The sequence below is a fragment of the Eublepharis macularius genome, chromosome 17 (genome assembly GCF_028583425.1).
Source record: "Eublepharis macularius isolate TG4126 chromosome 17, MPM_Emac_v1.0, whole genome shotgun sequence".
NCBI classification, from domain to species: Eukaryota; Metazoa; Chordata; class Lepidosauria; order Squamata; family Eublepharidae; genus Eublepharis; species Eublepharis macularius.
The window spans coordinates 27,079,778-27,098,460 of record NC_072806.1 but is presented as its reverse complement, the minus strand read 5'-3'; the positions used below and the strand labels follow the sequence as shown (position 1 = coordinate 27,098,460).

Genomic DNA, 18,683 nt, shown 5'->3' with positions numbered 1-18,683 from the left:
TATTGGTATTACAGCAACTAATTTAATGTATCCGGCTTTGTTAACGGACACATTCAGCTCATTTTTAGAGAAAACCACATTGGGAATAGTATGGTTTTGGGCACACTTTAATATCACCTTCTGCTCAGGTCAGGTGCCACTTAAATAGCCTTCTACCAGGCATAGCAGTTTGGGTCTGTCCACTAACACAAAAACTGCACATTAGCAAAAAACACAAGAGAGCTGTGTAGATGTGACCTATGAATTCCACTTAATACCACAGGTATAGAGATCCAAATACCAATCCCTGCATTTCTTAGCCCTAGAATTAATGCCTTTTCTTTGCTTTTATTAAGCCAAAAAAAATGATCAGGACAAACCTCCATAATTGTAATTTGTAAAAATGTATATACAAATACTAGCCAACACAGTTGGAGACATAAAGGGAAATTAGCAGCTCAATTTGCAAAAGAATATATGTAGTGTTGTATATTATGTTTGGTGTTCCCTAATGATGAGCATCAAATCAGATTAAGCAACCAAAGAAAAAAGTGTCTACATGTAATAAGGGAGTGAAACTTACATGCAATGTCAACAATACTCCTAATGACTGAACAGGTTCTTAGGTGCTTGTATTTTATACCCAGTAAGCCACCCGTGTTACTGGATTTGTTAAAGCGGATGCCCATTTGAGCAAAAGGTAATGCCCTACACCAGACTAATTTCAGGGCACAGCTAAGAGCTTCTCTAGAGAAGACAACCTCCTTGTAGTTAGTTTCCAGGGTCGTTTGTGCCCTGGGGCTGCTTTCAAAAAGGCCCATATGAAGCACTCTATGTACAATATGCCCCCAAAATACACTGCCCCAAACTATGGTAGCAGTGGGGATAGTTAGCCCGTGTGGTTGAATGGTTGGATTAGGGCTTGGGAAACCCAGGCTGAAACCTCCATTCAATTCTGGTGCTCTCTAGGAGACCATGCACCCCCTTGCAAACCTTGATTTTCTTGAATCAAAACAATCAGAGCAAATCTTTACAGCACACCATTCCTCTGTAGCAGCTGACTATATCACTATCCTGTGGGATGTCCATCACAGAAAGGGCAATTCAGCACAAAAGGCGGCTCCCAAGAAGCGTATCTCTTTTCTCCAGGGGAATGAAGAATACTGACAGCGCTACCAATTACAGCCTTATTCTCACAAACTGCAGATGAATGTAAAACCTGCTGCATCTGTAACAACCCCCCCTCCCCTCCTCAAGAGGATAGGGAGAGTTCCAAACTAGCATGTTAGGAAGATACCTTGTCTGCTCTTTGATAGCAGCTTTATTTAATTTCTTAGGCCCTGGGAAGTCCTTTACAGAAAATAACATGCTGGTATGTTACAGTCTGGCCCCAGGTTTTCCACTTTCGCACACTGCAAGATTGAAGCCTGAGGATTGTTACAAATGGAGACTTTTAAGCTGATCATTTTGAGGGCCATGGATAGATGAATCCATTGGGGATAAAGGCAGAGTAGTACACAAACAATGCCCTCAACTAACACAAAGGCAACTCTAGCAATCCTCTCCAAAGTTTTCTATTCATTTAAGCAATCAAACAAGCTACAAAAATGTAAAGGGGGGATGTTCACATAGACAGGGAATACAGCATTACCCTGGGAAACATTTAGGCACAACACCAATCAACAAGGGACCCTCCTGTTCTTATTAGCACTATAGTTTAGCAATTGAAAGGGGGGGAGGCTTGGGAGTAACAATTCTTTCTGAGCCTAACCCTCACTTGCCCCCCGCTTTGTAGGGAAGAGGGATTTTTGCATGATTCCACGATCTGAGCTTGTTTCAATTTATGCAAGTCTTTCATTCTATGCCTTTGGGCCACATATTTCAGAAACTAATTTGGGTCGCAGAAAGAAGCTTGTGTGTGTGTAAAGTGCTGTCAAGTCACAGCTGTCTTGGCGATCCCTTCACGGGGTTTTAAAGGCAAGAGATGAACAGAGGTTGCCTGCCCCTGGGATGTAACCCTCCCATCCAAGCACTAACAACGGCTGACCCTGCTTAGCCTGGGTCATCCACGTTAGGGCAGAAAGGGCAATGTTTTCAAGGCAAGGCCACAGGATCGTTTTTAATCCCACTCTACCAACATAACACTGTGACTATTGAGGTAGGAGGCAGATAGATACTAAACAAAACTGTAGTTTTCGCTCAGAGAATTGAAAACAACTAGAAAGAAGGAGCGTTGCTTGTATATACACTCCTTGCTCTGTACTGTTGTCGCCTCTGGGAAAGAGATTGCAGTTTTTGTATTATTCTGGATAATGCAGACTGCAGGGACTGTTCTAAGCTCAAATAATAAAAATGCCCCAAGTGCGGATGGTTCCATTTTTAATTGTTTTTTTATTTTTCCAACTGCACTAAGATAGGCTTGTTTGCTTCACCTGCAACACCAGATACTTGAAACGAGTTCTTGAAAATGAATTTTTAAATTTCATAAATATGCCAAACAGTACAGTTTTGTGTGTGGCTTAGGTAACACATTATATTGATGTAGCAGAAGTTTCAGGGTTTCTCCCTCCAGGGAAAAAATTACAGATTCCCCCGCCCCCGCCCCTAAAAGCATTTCTTTTTGAGCCTGTGCTGTGCCATCCTCCAAGTTAAGCAACAACAGCTATTTTCCACTCTGTGTCCCCAGCAACTGTGACCCTGGCACAAAAGCTGACCGTGTGAAATAGACATTTGCTTTTGGGACAGATATCAACACACTGAAATGCAACAGCTTCACATAAAATAGCTAAGAAGGGTCTTTGATACAAATACGATCCCAACAAAAGACAAGGAGAGGCACAACGCTAAAGCAAGCAGCCTTAAACAAGCTGAGCAACCCACCCATCACTTGGATTGTGAAATATCTGCCATGAAGGGGAGAGAAAGGGTTGCTAATGCTCAAGCCTACTTGAGTCGTTAACTTAGGACAGCAGCTGCTTCTGGCACCTTGCACTGGAGGAAAGCATCAAGGAACCAGGGCGCTGACTTCACACGGGTACTTCTTCCAGCAGCCTTTGTTCCCTTCTGACGGTTCAATGGCTGATTCTTGCTCTATCACTACCTCCCATTTCACTCAGCGGTTACGTATTTCTACCAGGATCTGAGAGCTGATCAGGCTACTCAGCTGCTGCTGCATCATCCCTCACTGTGCCGTCAATATAGATGTATTATTTGCAATGTAATCAGCTTGTGCTCTCACAAAGGGTTGCTCTCACACTCAGCCTTCCAAAAAGGTTCCTAACATGGGTTTGCCATCGTCACCCTCTCCTTCCAGCAGTGAGAGGCTGAGTCATAAGAGCAGCGGACTTGCTCTTGATTCTTCATAAGGGACAAGAAACAAGTTGTGGTGGGCTGACGGCAGACACTGCCCTCCCAGGCAATACACTCGCCTCTGCAAGCAACAAGCAGCTAGCTCTAGAGCACATGGCACCATCTGATCTGCAGAATCAGCAGTAATGGGGAAGGAGTCGCAAAGAAATAGCAGCGGCTTGTTAAGACAGTGGCAAGCCCCAAATTCAGCTCTTAAGCTAGAGACAAGCCAGTCAAAGATGGTGCCATGTGTCTGGAAACAAGTTTGCAAGAACGAGTTTTGGGAAGGTCTCTTCTTTACAAAATGCAATCTGGGGATGCTGAAAGTAATGAGCGCGCAAACTACCAGGAGACAGCCACTGAAATATCCAGTACTGACCCAGATAATAGCACCATCTCACAGAGGCAAACCAAATTTAAAACACTCCTCCCAGTGTTATCCCAAACACATGAGAATTTCCATGCGCATACACACATGCACACAGCCATTCCCCCTGGATCTCAGGCAGGAAAGAGCTTTTCTTAGTCCTGCTAGCCAAGGTTTCTCTTTACTGGAAGATGCTAGCACAGCATGTGGTACAGGAGCTCTTCCATGGAGCCACAGCTTCTCCCCTGGTTGGACTGATAAGGATACTAAGGGAAGAAGACTGACAGCCCTGCCTGGCAATGGACTGCACCTGAAGCCTTTCCCACAATTCAGAAGAGAGTCTGAGGTACAGAATCTTTACACAGCATTTTATTTATCCAACACTCGCTGCTCAATTCAAGGGGAAAGCCCAGATGGAACCAAAAGGCAAGGAGACAGTTCAGGCAAGAAGGATGGTGGCAAGGAATCGTCAGGAAAGAAGACTGAAGCGACACAAGAAACACTTTGGGGCGTGTATGTAGGATTTCCCCACAATCCCTGCAGTGTTTTGCCAGCACATGACTGAAAGGACTGAACATTGCTTACAGCTGAGCAGAACTTTTAAAGAAAGAGCCTGTAGAAATCAGATAGGGTGGTTTTCAAGGATGTGCTCTAGCTCAACCTGAATTCAAGCTCTGACAAGTGTTCTTAGAGCATGCCTCTCTGCTTTACTGGAACAATCTTTCTTTGGGTTGCAATGCTTAAGCAGATGGGCTGCCTGAGATGGGTTCAGTGCCCAAGTTTGCACATGATGTACAGCTACTAATTTAGATTGACATGTTCTGGTTTGGGACATCTAATTAAGGTCACAGTGACAGCTTTCCCTGAAATCTCACTTTCTTTCCCCTGCTATATGTTCTACCTGCATCTCTTGCTTGACAGCTACCCTGGAAAAGTAGCGGTAGTATTTGGCGTCATTTTAATTTAGGGTTGTTTTATTTAAGTTTAATGTTAATTCCATGCTGTGTTTCAGTAAGAACAATACAGATCCTGTATCTGTGGCTCCAGTCAGATATCCAGTAGTACAAATTAGCTTCAAGTTACACATACTGAACAAAAGAGGTTGAGCTAGCGAAGAGGGAGGGGAGAGGGGAGAGAAAAATATTGAACACACATGCAGGCTTTTCAACGCCACCTTCAATGCTAACCTGCTTGGAGGAAAAATGAGAAGGCAAGAATGAGCAGCCACGGATTGTTGAACTGTTACCAGCACTTTCTGGTGCAGCAATATTGCAGCAGTTTTGAGTTTTTTTGTGTGGTTTTCTTTTACAGCAAAACCATTACAAGAACTGTTTCAATGCAACCTGTAACTTCAAGCTAAACACCCAATTAATTTTAAACACTGGTATAAAATTGTTTAAACAATTATAAAAAAGGAAAAATGCCACCACATGCACCCTACAGTGCAACAAGTCTCCTCTAGAATTCTAATGGCTTCCAGATGTCACCTTCAACACCTGACAGAAGACAACAGAGTAACGCAGAAAAAGCCTCTACACAGCCAGTCTGGTTAGTGTCTTAAAAGAAACTGAAAGCTGGCACCAGTAAAATCCACAGACATTCACTCTTGCCTTTAAAGAAATTTTCAATTGTGTAAAAAAAAAAAAAACCAGGGTAGGAACCTAAATTTTGAGAGCCATCACAAACATTAGATTGGGTGGCTCCCAGTGACACTGAGGGGCTGGGGAGGGCAGGAGGAGGGGGAACAGGTGAATGGGGACAGAGATGGGGTCTCTTATTGGCCTTTGTGTCTCACTGGTTCTCATCTTCCACATCCTGCAGCGCTTCTTTACTCTGTTCTTCACCTGGAAAGGAAAACCAAGAATGTCAGTCTAAAGTATGAGAATGTGAAACATAGAAGTGGTTAGCAGCCATGCCAGTCCAAAGTAAAATCCAGAAAACCAGTACACAACCCACATCATACCCTTTATTATGACTAACCAACTGACATGTAACATACAGTGTGTGAGCTTTCAAGTTGCTCCCAATAAAAGGTATTATGTGGACTGGTTTTTGTATGAGAACAGGTGGCTCCAGACACCTTCCAGAGAACCCAGCCTGCCACAGCAGTGGACAGGACACTTGGAGTTGTAGTAACTGATGAGCAGCCAAAGAAATCCCAATGGAAATGCAAAGGTCAGTCAAAAGAAGAAACTGAGGAACAGAATGCCAGCTTTTATGTCTGGGAAAAGCTCGCAAGCCACCAAAGTTAAGGGTCCCAAGTCACCTCACTTCCATCATCAAAAGAAACAACTTTTACATTTCACATTCCTCTTGTAGTGAGATAAGAAAGCACTGTTTTCAATGGCTTGTGTCTTGGAAGCAAAATAATGTTAGTCATTCCTGTAAACCTGCAACCCCTACAAAACAACCCCAGGCCCAAGGATATTTACAGGTTATTTTCATCATCGCATGCTTCCTATTAATTTGGAGTCACCTGACTAGACTGTAACATGCAATAAAAAACCAGCTTATTCCACTGAACTATCATGGACAAGTCATGCCTGGCCAAACACACAATTTCCACATACACACAGTTCCCTAATACCAGTGAACACACACCAAATTTTGCCTGAGGCAAGCCCAAGTCATGCAGAAGTAGCTCGACTGATTCTCAAAAAGTCCCATTTGGCACTCCTAGGTAGTTCTCTCAACAGTTACAAGGAACTTGTCACTGCAGAGAATATGTCCACCAGGACTACCACAGGAACCACTGAAAGGGCAAGCCCAGAAGAAATCGATAAACCAGGATTTAATGTTTACAGTTAGAGGATGAACAGAAAAACTCAAGCATGCTCCAGTTTCCAATCACTGGAATACCAGGCAAACAGCCAAGCATTTCAGAACGCCTATCTAGTCCTTAGGGCTACTGGCTCTTAATTACAACGAGGCAGAAGGGGGCCGGTGCTTAGCCCTGGAATGGACTCAGACACTAGCAGGATTAGCGACAGGGACAAAAACTGAGATGTTGACATAGTCATCATGAAGACTTACAAAGTAGGATTTAGAAAATGAACAGGTGAAATCCTTTAGGAATCTACACAACAGAAAAGGGGAAAAACCAGGAATTACATAGAAGATACAAACATAACAAATGAAGAACCGGCGTACAGTATTTAGAATACCATGAAACAGGGATGGTGAAAATCCAGTTCTCCACTTCTGCAGTAATCAGATGGCAAACATACCAGAAAACAGGAACCTGAGAAGTATGCATATCTGGGACCACCCCAGCCATTCCACACAGATGTTCAGTCTTTACTAGAAATAATGTCAGAAGAAATGCCTCTTCCAGTAACCTGGATTTGGAACACTCCAAATCTCCAGGGGAATTTACAATTATGTATCAGTCAGCAATCTATTCCTAAGCAGGAGCAATTAGAGAGACAATTACTCCTAACAACGATTTCCCTTCTTCCTGAAACATTATCTATTCTGTGAAAAGCATAGTCATGTTCCAAGTCTTCTTCTCTAGGCCACATTCTTAGCATGAAATTAATGATGCACAAGACAAGCCACCAGTTGAGATATGGCAAAATTTAGTCGCCGGAGAGCAGGGCTTGTGCTAGGGGCAGCAAAGACAACCCACGACTACTTGAAGGCTGTGACTGAGAAAGCAAAGGTAAGCAGGCTGACCTGCTTTATCCCTACAAAAACACTCCCTGTTAGGTTTGCAGTAGGAAACTTACAAAAGATGGTACAACATTTAATTCTCGCACTACATTGTCCTAGTTCTGCAATCTAACCAGAGACTCTAATGTCAAAAGCATCATCTGAGTACTCACCATCACCCTGCATGTCTGAAGTCCATAGTGTCAGATTATCACGTAACAACTGCATGATAAGTGTAGAATCCTTATAGCTTTCTTCACTCAGCGTATCCAGTTCTGCAATAGCATCATCGAAAGCTGCTTTTGCCAACCTGCAATAAACACAATGCAGTTACAGTGGCAGAACACCCCAGAATTTGGGCTGAGATAGCAACACCTCATGTGCGATCAGGCAGGATTCAACAGCCTATACCCAGGCCTGGAAGAGACTATTTGTTCCATCACAGAGCGAACACTTCTCCAGAGGGTTTCTTCTTCTTTCTCCTGCCACAGCAGCAGTGGAAGATGACATTGGGATTACTCTCCCACTGGTAAGGAGCTAGGTTGGTTAGGAAATGAGAACAGGAAAAAAGGGCATTTTGTGTCTGGGTTCCTTAGCTGGCATCGATAATCATAATACTCAAGTGGTGAGTATGCACAGTCATTTTGAGTTAAGAGAAATGGAGACAAGAATGCTTGCTCCAAGTCCAATCTCTGAGGATAATGGGTGGGCTATTCCCCATTAACCCTCAATCAAACTGCCTATGCAGAGCTTTGATTTGGTAAGTAGAACTTAGTTTTTAGGCTTGAAAGTCCTCTCCCCTGAGAAGCACGGTGTCAACTGTACCTGCGCAAGGGGGAAGAGCTATACTTTCCTGCTTAGTTCCTTCCAGAGAGGGCTGATGCGGCAAGCGGAAAGCACAGGCTGCAGGGTAAGGCAGATGGGTCATGGAAATGGCACAGGAGAACCACCTGAATTACACTTGCAGGTAAGCAACTTATTCGTTTTTTGTGGTCTCTGTGGCCATTACACAAATTGGGGTAGGCTAGAAAGCTGACCTTCCTGGAAGCAGGCAGAGGAGAAGGGAGTGAGAGTGCTATGCTCTACCCTGCTTTAGGTCAAGCAGTGATTCAAAAGTGTAGGGCGTCGCACTTCAGGTGGCCCCTCTGGAGAGAGATCACCTCTGCTGAAAGCTGTTTGTCCCATGAAGAGGCTTGTAGGCCAATTCATAACAGAGCTTTATTGTACACAAGTGAATGTACCCCGTGTCCCCTTTTTAGGTCTGGGGTAGCACAGGAAGAGGGCCAAGGTAGGTGTCTGAAGAGTTTGGCCCAGTATCTGCTGGATTTGTGGCTCTCTTCCTCTGGAATGCCTTAACAGAGGAGACTTGCTCCCTTCGGGATTTGGTGAAATTCCAGAGGGCCTGCAAAGCAGAAATGCTTCATCGGGCATATGATTCAGGTATTTTTATTGCCTTGACTCCATATGATTTATTACAGACAATGGGCACGAGGAGGATTTAGTAATGGTGCTGTTCTTTTAGACGTATGGGTTTTAATGTTTGTATTCTATTGTATTATTGGCTGTTAATGTTTGTATTCCTATTTTAATATTGTACTACCAATTTTAATGTATTTAAAATATTTTAATAGTGTTTTATATGTATGCTGTAAACCGCCTCAAGCACTAAATATGGTGCAAGTGAAACAAACAAAATTTGTCTTGCTGTACCAGCTGTTGCAGGAAGGACTATGGCACACAGTCTGTCTGAGGAAAAGTTAAATTCAGGGATGCCCCTAGAAACTGCAATGTCATTACTGGATAACACCTTTCCCCACTGACATGCAGGGCAGGAACAGATGGGCATGTAGAGTTGTCCACACATGACAGAGGGTTGAGATGCAGCCATGATGAACCAATTTCTATGTAGGCAGGCAGTTGTTATTCCATACTGATAAAGGTGAGCTTCGGCTACTGCCATGCGCTTGGCAAAGACCCTCAGGATGGTGGAAAAGCTAGATCTGGTAGTGAACGCCTATTCCAGTAAACCAAAATGAATGTGCAAGGTTGTGCCTGGATTTAGATGTGGAAGTAAGCATCTCTGAGCCTGACTGAAGTGAACCAAGCTTCCAGTATTAGAAAGACTAGTTTTAGTGTCACCTTTCTCAACTTCCTTGGTCTAATGTATGTCTCATTCTCTCATCCACTGATGACAGGAGAAAGACACCTCTATCTTTCCCCACCCACGTTCTCCTACGTGCATGCTGTCCAGACTCTGCCGAGGCCCTGGGGGAAACAGCCAACATGCCCTTCATCCTTTCCTCCATCCCTTTTCTCTCCTCACCCAGTGGCAAGGAGGCAGTTTCCACCAACAAGCTCTACAGTTCAATGCCAGAAATGTCGTTTTATTTAGTAGAGTTTCCTCCCAGGCACGTGCAACCTGGGAAGACTAAGAAATGTGGACATGTAGACAAAACTTGTTCTTCCTCTCCCAAAACACAAGAACTCAGTGAAACTCACGGACAGTAGATTCAGGACAGACACACAATACATAAAATATGGTTTTCATTGCCACAGAATGTAAGTGGTAGACATTATCTTAGAGGTCCTTAAATGGAGATTAGACAAAATAATACATAGGTCCTTCAGTGGCTATTACCCGTAACAAGAAAATGTTCAGAGGCTCTATACTAGAAGTCTGTTTTGGGATGGCGGGGGGGGGGGGGGGGGAGGAGAGCAACAGAGGTTTTGACTATGTGCTGTGGGCCTTCCCACAGGATGCTGGAATAGGCTGATTCAGAAGGAGGTGAGTGCTTATGTCAAAACCAGGTCTGCCCATCCATTTCTACAGTACTATCTGGATCCCTTCCAGCTTAGTACTCCAATTAACAGTAGCAAACAAGAATGAAAGTTCTTTAGCAGAGGGACAGGACATGCAAAATTGTATTCCTGAACACCATGCTGTGAATGAGTGCAACCAAGTTCATTAGTTTAACTGGTTTTCTTTTTATAAGATGCTCTCCAAATTAATGAGTTCAAAGCAATGGGCTGTCCTGAGCTATGGAAAAGCAAGGTATAAATATTTTAATAAATTAATAAATAAAATGCTAGTCAGGAAGACTGATGCCTTGGAGGGACTGGATCCTGTTCTCTCGGATGGAGTGGCATTTTGCATTTCCAGAGCAAGTTAAGAGCTTGAGGGTGCGGTCTGAAAAAAGCAGGCTGGTACAGTGGCCCAGAATGGCTTCTATCAGTTGTGTCTGGTTCTCTCCTTTCTTAGACTCGCAGAACTTAGCCCTGCTAATCCAAACTTATGAAACCTTGTGATTAAATTACTGGAACACAATCTATGTTGGGCTGCCCTTGAAGACAACCCAGACCCTGCAACTGATTCAGAACATGGTACTCTGACTACAATCAAGGGCGAGCTAGCCAACGGAGATCACATCTCACCTAGTGCGTTTCTGAGTTCAGGTCAAGGTGCTGATTATAATCTTTAAAGCCCTTCATGACCTAGGGCTCAAATATCTTTAGGGAAGTCTATCCTCATGTATTCCCCTGAATCAACCAACTACAGCCTTCTGGCTTCCTTCTTTTAGCAGCTCCCCTGGCTCAAGATGGTCCACTTGATGTTTACTAGAGCCTGTTGCTTCTCTATAGTGGCTCCCACCTTGTGGAACAGGCTCCCTAAGAAGTTGAGGAGGCATTACAGTTAGGAGTTTCCAGAGAGGCACTGTAAGGTCCCTTTTATTTGCAAGGGCCTTTAATGGGGCTTAAGCGGCAGGCATTTCCTGAAGGAGGGGGATTATACTGTGTATGGTTTTAATCTTGGAATTATGAGTTGCTTTGAGAAAGGCAACGTACAAATATTTTAATAAAACAACTAAAAAGGAAGTTTCCAGCTCCCAATTAAGAGCACCGATGTAGAAAAGTTTCAGAAGCCTAACTCTGAGTGATGGCCTTATCAGATAAGTAAATAAATAATACTTGAGTATTTTCTAAGCCTTGAAGTACAGGGAGGAAAGACTTCACTCTGGTAGCTAGTGGAGAAAAAAAAACCCACAAACACTTTCCCATATTGGGAACACTCACCTGCAGGCACGGTCAGGAGAATTAAGAATTTCATAGTAGAAAACAGAGAAGTTGAGGGCAAGACCTAGACGGATGGGATGTGTAGGAGGAAGTTCTGTCATTGCAATATCACTAGCAGCTTTATAAGCCACCAGGCTGTTCTCAGCAGCTTCCTTTCTGTCATTTCCTGTGGCAAACTCAGCAAGATACCTGTGGTAGTCCCCTTTCCTGTGGGAGGATGAGGGGGCAGAAAAAAAGAAGACTGAAATATCACTTATGCTAGTGATTACTTCTGACACAAGTATATTACCCCAATACATTTATACAGACATGACTGCATTCTATCAGACGAGAGGGTCTTGACACCAGCTCTGGGAGCTTCCCCAAATCCTGCCAAATGGCCCTAGCTCCTATATACTAAGCGCAGACACAGAAGGCAGCAGAGAGCAAGAGGCAACTGTCTGCAACAAAAAATGCTTCGGACGATGTGCTCCATTTCATACAACGAGTCACCTGAGATCACCTCCTTGGTCCCCCTTCAGCCCCTTTCATTTTTTTTTTAACTCTTTGCAGTATATGACAAATTCTGGTAAAATAAATAAAACAAGAATTAATAAAAAAACCTTCTGAAAGACAAGATCTCTTACCTCAAAACACAAATATAGAAATTAGGAATTACATGCAATTAAAGTTACAACATGGCCTATACACACTGAGTCCCTATTGAAATCGATGTCTGAACTCTGATTTTCTCATGGAATGGTTTTAGAGGCTGTCAAGTACACTTTATGCACATTTTGGTGTATAAAAACGTAACCCTATCACTTATTCCACAAAAAAATTAAAGAAAGTATCTTGAGCTACTATGGCATAGTAAGTGGTTAAAAGTTCTGTGGGCATCCATTTTAGCCAAGCTGTTCACTCAGATCAATTTAACTGGGATTTTTCTGTCAGAGCAGAAACTCAGTATTGTAGTCCCAGTATTTAAAAAAAGTAGATTGGTCCCTCAAAATACTGTTGGACATAGCCTCCAAACTGGATTGGGAGACTTCCAGCTGCATTATCCACCTCGAGCAAGCAGATTTTAGAAAACGGGCACCATACAACTGATCGTTGCTTAACTCTTCACCACACAGCCCTAGAAAGCACCAAGTGTTCCACCAGATCTCTGAATGCCCCTTTTGTAGTTAAGGGCACTGGACGGAGTGTGAGACTAAGGCTGGATAGACCTGAGTTGAAATCCCCAAGAAGTATTTGAACTCAGGTGTGCACATGTGGACCTTGCTGGGTGACCTCAGGCCGGTCATCCTCTCTCAGCCTGACCTAAACTGGAGGCTGGGGGATGTATGCTGTTCTGAACTCCCAGGTGGAAGGGTGGGATAAAAATACACAAAATAAATAAATATGATGTACACATTTCAATACTTAAATCTGCATCACAGATTTATACTGAGGCCACTTTTGGTTCAGATCAATATTCAAACAGACCTATTTGACAATTGCAATATAACCAACTTCTAATTACTTCAGAGAGTTAAAGGGCAAAAATCTAAGACAGCTTTTTATCTCAGGTATATAGAAAAATTCCATTATTCCTGTATTAACACAAGGTGCAGACTGAAACACTGGACTTACCACGAGGGTTTGATTTCATTGGTGGACAGCAAAGTATCCCTGGACAGGTTACTCCTGTCATTCCACTTCACAGCTAAGGCTGTGTTCAAGCTCTCATACAGTCCTCCTGCTTCCAGAGAGAGGTGGATCCCCAGGCATGTCTTGCATCAGTCCAGAAGAAACGGAACATCCCTTCTACTTAACCAAGTAACACATACATGGAGGACAGTCTCTCAACTATGCACAATGGTTGCACAGTCTTACTGCCCTTCTTTACAATTCGTACTTCAGACAAAGATGTCCTGGTTCCCCAAAAGAGTCTTTGTCACAATCCAGGTGGAGAGCAATACCTTGAATCAAGAAATGAAAACTCTTACGGGAAGCCCTGTGTTGGGTTTTCCATCAACAGAGGAAGGTATCCTTGCAAGAAATATAGAAGAGCTGTGTCATCCTGCGTGGGAAACGTCCAAGGAGCCTAAGGGGAAAGATACTGCTGAGGCATCCTTCTGCTGACTACAGCTGTGGCTGATGCATAAGTGTCTACACTGTAATGTCTGCAGAACATGAAAGAGGTGGTCTGGGTAGCTGTCCTGCAGATACCCCCATCTGGTGCCTGAAGGCACGAATGGCTTGACTGATTGCCCTGAGTTATAGCCAGTTTCAAATTTGATCATCTTCGGTCTACAACTGAAGTACCCAATCAAGAGGCCAGGAGTGTAGGTGGGCTCATGATATTATGCTGATGCAAGCTATCATGAGGTTCTGGATTTTTCGAGTCAGAAGGCCTACTGCGGCCTTTTGGTGTATTTTCAGGGTTTCGTCTTGTAACTTGTTTATCCTGTCCAGCAGAAGATACAATCTGGCAGCTTTGATTTTTATGCAACTGTCCAGATGTATGAAGGACTAAGGTTTGAGACAGGATGAGACAATTCTTGTAGATGGTTAGGAACTCATAAATGAGTGTGGATAACACAAAGTCAAGAGCACAGGTCACCCAATATGGGTAAATATGAATTCACCATAGGTGAAGTTATATGACTAAGGGCAAAGATGATCTTCATGAATATATATGGGGCTGACAAGAATCTAAAACTGCAGAATCTTGTACTATCACTGCAACTAGTTATATAAGAACCTAAGTCATCATCTGTGCTGTGAATGGATAGCAATGTGAGTATTCCAATAGGATGGCTGAAGCAAGGAAGTCCTTCTCGTGCACAGCTACCAGCTCTGAATTTCCTCTTTCCCATTAGGCACTTCAGAGCCAGGATCACCATCCAGTCTATTTTTTAATTTTTTTGGACATGACAAAGTGGATACCTTAGAATCCTTGCACCTGAAGATCCTGCTCTGAAAACTTTGGAAGGGTAAAAAGAAGAAAGCCCCTACCTGTCCATTTTACATTTATCCATCTTGGCTGTGGATGGCATGGCTATTTGGTGGTCTTGGTTTATCCAGTGTATCATCCATAAAAACCTCAACCACCCCTGCCCCCAGAAATGGAACAGATGTTGCCCCTGGAAGCATTTGTTTCAGCCAAAGGTTCCTCCTTATAAGATCACAGATTGCATGGAATATTGTATGCTATTAAAGTTGAAATCTGAAGTGAAGGCAACAGCTTTGGTGAAGTGCAACAGATTACATCAATCTGGGGGAGTCAGGATAAAAGTCCTAAAGCAGCTGCTCCGCTCACAAAATGTTTGCTCAAGAGAAAAACTAGCAATGCAGGCTTTGCTGCTTAAGGCCTCGGTATCACAAATCTTACACAAGGCAAGGAATATTTATTTAGGGTATTCTATCTCACCGTTCTCCAGAATCAGATTCGAACAGGGTAACAAAAATATACAATTAAAAATCTTTAAGAACAGATCTAGCTATATTAAAAAAAATCAGGTCAAGTTGGTCCTTTTACCTCCCTGTTCCATAAGGTTAACATTTCTGTCCCTAGGGATTAGGGCTCTTGATATGGGGGAGGCTAGTGGAGAACCCACTGAGAGAGTCCATGGTATTGCAGAATGGTGGTGTAATGCTTTACTCTCCAACATGATGCTTGCCAATGTGATTTCTGGTGTGCACTTCTTTCTTTCCAAAAGCACACATCTAGTCTTGGCGTTTTGGAGTAGTAGGTTCTTAGTAAGTTTCCAGGATGCATCACCATTCTGTCATTTAGAAGTAGCATTTTCATCACAAGAAGACACTTGACTTGAAAGCTCCCAGCATTTGATGACTGAACCCAGACCTCATGGTAGCTAAATTGTGATTGACTGTCCCTCCATAGCAGCCGTCTGGTAGCGGCACCCAGTCAATGTTCTCAAACTTCCAAAAGTGCTCAGAGGCTCAACAAGGTTGGAGATTCCTGGCACAGTGGTGGAAAGGAATTGTATTATTTTCCCAACTAGCCTCACTGTGTTTCCTTGCACTATCTAGATTAACTATCAAGATTTAACATGTTGTGTTATACTTTGCTTCAGTTTGTTTCAGATTTCTGGTTGGTTTCAGATTTCTACAATCCAAATCCCATTGCACTGTTTTCCTGTCCTCTTGTTAACTGCACAGAGTTACTCTATGTCTTGAGCCTCAATAAAAAAGGTAGACAACAAATAACGCAAATAAAATGAATGAACAAAAATAGTATATCCTTGCCGGCTAGAATGAATTACCTTTTCAAAGAATACTAGGTAAGGAATAGCGGGATGGGGGAAGATTTAGGAAACCCCTCTGGGTTTGACCATGGGTTCAAGTCTGTTTATGGTATGCTTCAGAAAGCTGGAAGAACTGAGAACACTCTGAGAACACTTTAGCTGGGAACGGAAGAAAAACTTCAAAGTGGAAAAGTCTAACAGAAGGATTGTCTGACACTTTAAATTCATCTGCTGATCATTCTCATTCTCTGTCAGAGTTAGGTTTGAAGGGGGAGAAGAGGGCTGTTCCCTGTCTGAATCAGCAGAATGCAGAACCACCGTGTGTTGCCATGGTGCACTAGCATCCTCTGAAGTGGAGAAGAGAAGGTTAAGCATGTTCTTGTGGGTAGGACCCACATGGGACAAAACTAGTAGGGACTTCTATGTGGGTGATATACCCCTTTCCTCTGTCATGTGAACCAGAGGAAATCCAGTCTGAACTGTCAAGAGTATAAAACCTTCACCTGGTTGGCCTGTGTCTTCCTCTTGTGATGCTCTTCCATTTTCACCACCACATTTGCTTTTGGTAGCACCTATCTGAGATGATGTCTTTTACAACTGCCTCTCTAATCCAGGCAGAGTATCAAATGAGGCACGCCTCATTCTAGTTGCCTGGTGCGGGGAGGGGCACATTGTGGTAAATCTTTCTTGTAGGCAGGTTGGACATGGGAGGGGAGGGGGTGGAGTTTACATAACTGACTGGATTGTGCGGTTTTTGGATGGCTTCCTGCCCCCACAGGGTTGGAATAGGTAGGGGGTACTTAACTGCACCTTTGTGACACCCAGCACGCTCAGTGGTTGGAGAGCTGGCTGCTTCAGCAGTATATTTAGTCACTGCTTCACTGGTGTGTCCAGCTGGGTCGGGGGATAAAACCACCAGAAGCTGTGTTCTGAGGCTCTTGGAGGCTCTAGCAAATACCATTTCAGGACGTTCCTGTACACCGCAATGGGACCAATGGCCCAGGATGGAGCACTGTAAATATCCTGCTTCATAGAGCAGGTGGGGTGTACACTGAGGAGGCTCTTCCCACTGGAAACAGAAGGACCTGAACAAAAGTTTCAGCAGAGCAGTAACCCATATAAAGCTACCCTCCTTCACTGACAGGTAAATACTATTTTGTTGCAAAACAAAGTATTTACTCCTGCAATACTGTAATCTACAGGTCTTCCTTCAAAACCTTAGTGCCTACAGATTTGCAGTAGATGCGAACTGAAAAGGTACTGACCCATGGGGGGACGTCACATGACGATGTTTTCTTGGCAGACTGTTGTTATGGGGTGGTTTGCCATTGCATTCCCCAGTCATCTACGCTTTACCCCCAGGAAACTGGGTACTCATTTTACCAACCTCGGAAGGATGGAAGGCTGAGTCAATCTTGAGCCGTCTACCTGAACCCGGCTTCCACCAGGATCGAACTCAGATCGTGAGCAGAGCTTGGACTGCAGTACTGCAGCTTACCACTCTGCGCCACGGGGCTCTTGCTAATTATCTAGCCAAAATTTAACACCTTGATTTTTAACAGAATTAAGCCCATTCCATTTTTGCATAATTATATAAACTGAACTGGCACCAACACCAAAGCATCATATTGCAGTGGAGACTGTGTGCTTTTTAAACAATCTTCTCTCCCACAAAACTTACACTGATAAAACACAAGCCTTGCCCACAGGCTCACAGGACAAGATAGACAAGGCAATTGGAGTGGAAGGAAAAGGCAGAGAAGGCAGATGATTTTGACAGAATTCTGTCTTTCAGGAGTGAGGGTCCTTGGACAAAGGTGACAAATCTATTCTCTGATCCCTGGACCCTGGCCAGCGAGAGAGATCAGTGAGCCCTTCCTTCCTCTACACTCTTTGCTCTAAACCTGCTAGCCCTATTATAGCTCTAGTGTGGATGGTACTTGCTATACAACAGCATCATCAACAGGGATCAAAGATCCTTGTCCAATCCTTGAATGCGTATACGTTTCTGTTCACCCTATCATGAAGTCATGATGTACGGAAAATGTGCCACTAAGGACAGCAGTCTTTAAACTCAGTGGCCTTCTCCAAGAGGCTCTGGGCTATTTGTTGCATGTAACACAGACCATTAATTTCACACAAGTGGAATTCCGTATCAGTAATCACACCTGATTTAAAAACAGAAATTGCAGTTTCTCATGATGTTGCAATAGCAGTCATAAATCTGAAACTGATTCACTGTTACATATGTTATATGTGTATTCCACCTTCAGTCTCAGGGAGAAAGGTGGACTAAAATAAATAAAATGTGTTAAGAGTAACTACTGAGCAAATTTGCCTTTGTTAACAACTGATGACTGAGTAGAACATACATTTGCTACGCCAGGCTTCATTGCTATTTAAATCATAGGTTAGCCTGGTCCGGGTAGATGTATTAAGTTCATCAGTGGACACACGGCGGTAAGGCCTCTATGATCTTGATGCAATGCTGAACCAACAGCCTTCAGATTCGGTCTTATATAAATTCACACTTTACATTAATAAGTAAACAAACATAGCTTTTGACAAGGTCCCTTGCCAAAGACTCCTGAGTACACTTGTCATAGGATACAAGGACTGATCTTCTTATGGATTAAAAATTGGTTACACGGGAAGCAGAGACTTGGAATAAATGGATAGTTCTTGGAATGAAATGAGCAAGGGGGTTTTGTCCAAGGATTGGAATTATTCACAAATGATCTGGAATCATAGATGGCAGCGTAGTGGCCAAGTTTGATGATGGCACCAAAATACTTAGAATGAAGAGCGAGGCAGACTGTGAAGAGTTCCAGGAGGTTCTCTCTTGATTAGTTTCTTAATATCATATAAACGTGAAAGGAAAGGGAACGGGTACCTCTACTCGAACACTCGGTCAGGTATTCTCCCTTTCTTTGTCACACTTTGTTTATGAGAATATGGTGCAATTTTGTTCTTCAACAAATGAAACAAGTAACCCACATACACTTGTGCAGATGGCTGCTTCACGTTTTCTC

General features: G+C 43.3%; 1 protein-coding gene across 2 annotated transcripts in view; it reads right to left on the bottom strand.

The window, feature by feature from the left end:
- Positions 1-4,041: 4,041 nt before the first annotated feature.
- The window catches only part of YWHAE (tyrosine 3-monooxygenase/tryptophan 5-monooxygenase activation protein epsilon), a 30,427-nt gene continuing 15,785 nt past the window's right edge, over positions 4,042-18,683 (bottom strand). Inside the window, exons 4-7 of one of the 2 annotated variants that reach the window (XM_055001098.1) lie at positions 11,417-11,623; positions 7,519-7,655; positions 6,728-6,770; positions 4,042-5,538 (exon numbers count right to left, since the gene is read on the bottom strand). In XM_055001098.1, coding sequence (XP_054857073.1) covers positions 6,763-6,770; positions 7,519-7,655; positions 11,417-11,623 — 352 coding nt within the window. In that variant the 3' untranslated portion in view covers positions 4,042-5,538; positions 6,728-6,762. The remainder of the gene's footprint in view (positions 5,539-6,727; positions 6,771-7,518; positions 7,656-11,416; positions 11,624-18,683) is intronic. The other variant, XM_055001097.1, reaches the window with a different exon arrangement.